This window comes from Mandrillus leucophaeus, unplaced genomic scaffold (genome assembly GCF_000951045.1).
Source record: "Mandrillus leucophaeus isolate KB7577 unplaced genomic scaffold, Mleu.le_1.0 Scaffold1, whole genome shotgun sequence".
NCBI classification, from domain to species: Eukaryota; Metazoa; Chordata; class Mammalia; order Primates; family Cercopithecidae; genus Mandrillus; species Mandrillus leucophaeus.
The window spans coordinates 10528750-10531904 of record NW_012098097.1 but is presented as its reverse complement, the minus strand read 5'-3'; the positions used below and the strand labels follow the sequence as shown (position 1 = coordinate 10531904).

The window sequence follows — 3155 nt, the reverse complement described above, 5'->3', positions numbered from 1 at the left end:
AAGAAGACGACAGAGAGGGCAGACTTGAAAGTTTATCTCAAAAAAGCTACTAATGAGTAGTAATTGGTCACTGCTTTATTAGAAAACAGAAATGTCATGACTTTTTAATGTGTATCATAATTCAATAGATCTCATACACCAGAATTCAGATCATGAACGATCATCAGAATATTTTTGTTGGGCAATCCTGATTTAACTAAGGCTGGCTTGTGGTTAAAGGACTATGTTCGGTTTTTTGAATTTTAATAATTCTGATTCAGTAATGCTACACTGCTTTCCCCTTCTAAAGACATGATTAGACTTCACTAGTAATGTTCAACTTTCACAAAGATCGTAAATGCCATCTTAAAACCTACTGGAGATTGGTGTTATATCTGGGTTTACATAACTGGCTATATGACTCTATTTAAATACCGAGGAAATCCCTTCACTGCCTCAGAATCCAGCAAGACTCACCTGTATTTTCTATTTATTTGCCTCTTAAAGGCAAAGGCTGAAGATAAAGCAGCAATATTTACTTTATATTTCTGGCCTTAACTATGCCAATCTAATTAGAATTTCCTGTATCCAAAATGGTTCCCTTTACTTATTAAAAGGCATTTTAGTGTAGTTTATGTGTAATATCGAATAAGGAATATTTAACAGTTCTCACATTTTATAGACAATCTATAAGGTCAGATGCTTTTAAAAGTCAGTATGACAAGAAATAGTAGCAAGTTAAACTTCACTTTTCAATTCTTTACTACTTAAGTCAGACTAAGTCATAATTTAGCATTGTCTTTAAAAAGTCATTCGAGGCTGGGCCCAGTGGCTCACACCTGTAATCCCAGCACTTTGGAAGGTTAAGGCAGGTGGATCACTTGAGGTCAGGAGTTCGAGACCAGCCTGGCCAATACGGTGAAACCCTGTTCTCTACTAAAAATACAAAACTTAGCCAGGAATGGTGGCAGAGCTAATCCCAGCTCTCAAGAGGCTGAGCCTCAAGCAAGAGAATAGCCTGAACCTGGGAGGCAGAGGTTGTAGTGACCCAAGACTGCACCAGCCTGGGTGATGGAGCAAGACTCTGTATTAAAAAAAAAAAAATTCAAAAACATAAAACTGTAGAACTACCATGTGTCTATGTGATTGGCAATGGTGCTTTTGCCAACTTATTAGAAAGATTAAAGTAGAGGAGATACACACAAAGTTAAAAATTATGACTGATCATAAGACTTAAGATAATTAAAAACAAAAACCACAGAAAAAGTCAGAATACAAAAAAGCATGTTGGGTTTTCATGGTGTGGCAGTATTGCTGACTAACATATAGGAATCTTCTCCAGATTCCATTACTGTCAATCAACAGGTTGGCCTCCCTGAATGAAGAACAAGACCAAGGCCGTGTTCTGAGTGTTGTGTGGACTAAGTGTCTTCCTCCGTGGCCATGTGCTTACCAACTCAGAGGCTGGTCCATCAGGAGAACAAGAAGGGGGTGGGAACATGAGCTACTCATGACCCCAACTCCTGGGAAATAACTCAAAAGCATGTGGCCTACTGATGTGGCATCATCTTCACTCAGAAAAGACCACACTTACGTGGAAGTGGTTAAGAATGTAGGTTCTGGAACAAAATGGCCTGGGCTTAAATCCTGACCCCACCACTCGCTGGCTGTGAGACCTCAGGCAGGTTACTTCACTTCTCTCTGCCCCAGTTTCCTCACGTGTAAAACCAGTGAAAAAACACCACCAGAGAGAGCTGCTGGAAGGACGGAATAAAGGCCTGAAAACAGTGTGTAATACACAGTAAGTAGACAACAAATGGCGGCCATCATTACTGCAGTGGTTTTCTTGATGACTGGTATTCAACGGCACTCAGTTATTTGTTCTGCAGTAACCAGGCTGACAGAATTAGAGATCAGGCCGACTACAAGTCACGCCTAGTTTTCCTTTACTAAATAATGCCAGTAACTTGCTAGATACATACCAGGCTCTGCTCACTACAAAAGGCTTACCATAAAAATCTACACCCTTATGAGGCTAAAATTTCACCAAAAACCTGAAAATTAAAGCTCAAACATTTCTAATCTCTGATAAATCTCTGAACTCTTTTTACACCACCTGAAAATTTGAACGTATGAATACTTGGAACACATGCTGCTTTGTGATGTGACACTGTCTGTAGCCAGACCTTGCTCTGTAAAGTCTAGAAAAATGTAGTTAGTCATGAATCATCACTTGCTATAAAGGACTTAGATTCCACAGAGACACAAATTCAATGACTTCTAAACTGGAAGAAACCTTCCCAGCTGTGGAAGTTGGGAATATTACTCTTGGTGACCATGAGCAGGAAGAGATTCCATGATTTCACGTAGCTCTGGCCCTGCACACTGGGCATGGTACCGACACTCACTTTGCCCTTGTGGGTCTCCTGGAGCCACTGGCGAAGTCTAATGAGGCAGCTCTCCTGCAGCGGAGTCAAATCGCCCAGGTATCTCTTGATGTAGTCGGCATCTAGTTTGTCTGGAATGTAAGTGACATTTATTTACAACAAAAACACTGGAGCTTTAGGCTCCCAAAGTCTTCCTGCTCAGTGGAGTTAACGTGTGGTCTTAGAGTCTTAGAGGCAAATGAAACCGCAGAGATGGCAGATGTAAACCAGATACCCTAGAGGACTCTAGGGACAGGCTTTGAGATCAATCACTGACTAAACCACAGGTCAACTTTCTGACTCAATTATCTTTCCCTGATTACCACTGAGTTACCTCTATTGCCAAATCACAATACTATTCGTGACTATAAGAGATATTAATGACTGTTTTAATTTCAAGAGGAACATAACACAAAAAGGACTCACAAGATATAAAATTTATGAAAAAAAAAATCCAGGAAATCTAAATCTATTTTGAATAGAGCTACTGTGTTCAAGAATGTAAGAAATCTGGTGGCTCACGCCTGTAATCCCAGCTACTCAGGAGGCTGAGGTGGGCAGATCACCTGAGATCAGGAGTTCAAGACCAGCCTGGCCAACATGGTGAAACCCCATCTCTACTAGGAATATAAAAATTAGCAAGGCATGGTGGTGCATGCCTAAAATGCCAGCTACTCAAGAGGCTGAGGCAGGCGAATCACTTGGACCTGGGAGGCGAAGGTTGCACTGAGCTCAGATCGCACCACTGCA

General features: G+C 41.0%; 1 protein-coding gene across 2 annotated transcripts in view; it reads right to left on the bottom strand.

Moving 5' to 3' along the window:
• SEC14L1 (SEC14-like 1 (S. cerevisiae)) overlaps positions 1-3155 on the bottom strand; it is an 83887-nt gene that overhangs the window by 17438 nt on the left and 63294 nt on the right. For both annotated transcript variants that reach the window (XM_011987084.1, XM_011987141.1), the window contains one exon: positions 2388-2497. In XM_011987084.1, coding sequence (XP_011842474.1) covers positions 2388-2497 — 110 coding nt within the window. The remainder of the gene's footprint in view (positions 1-2387; positions 2498-3155) is intronic.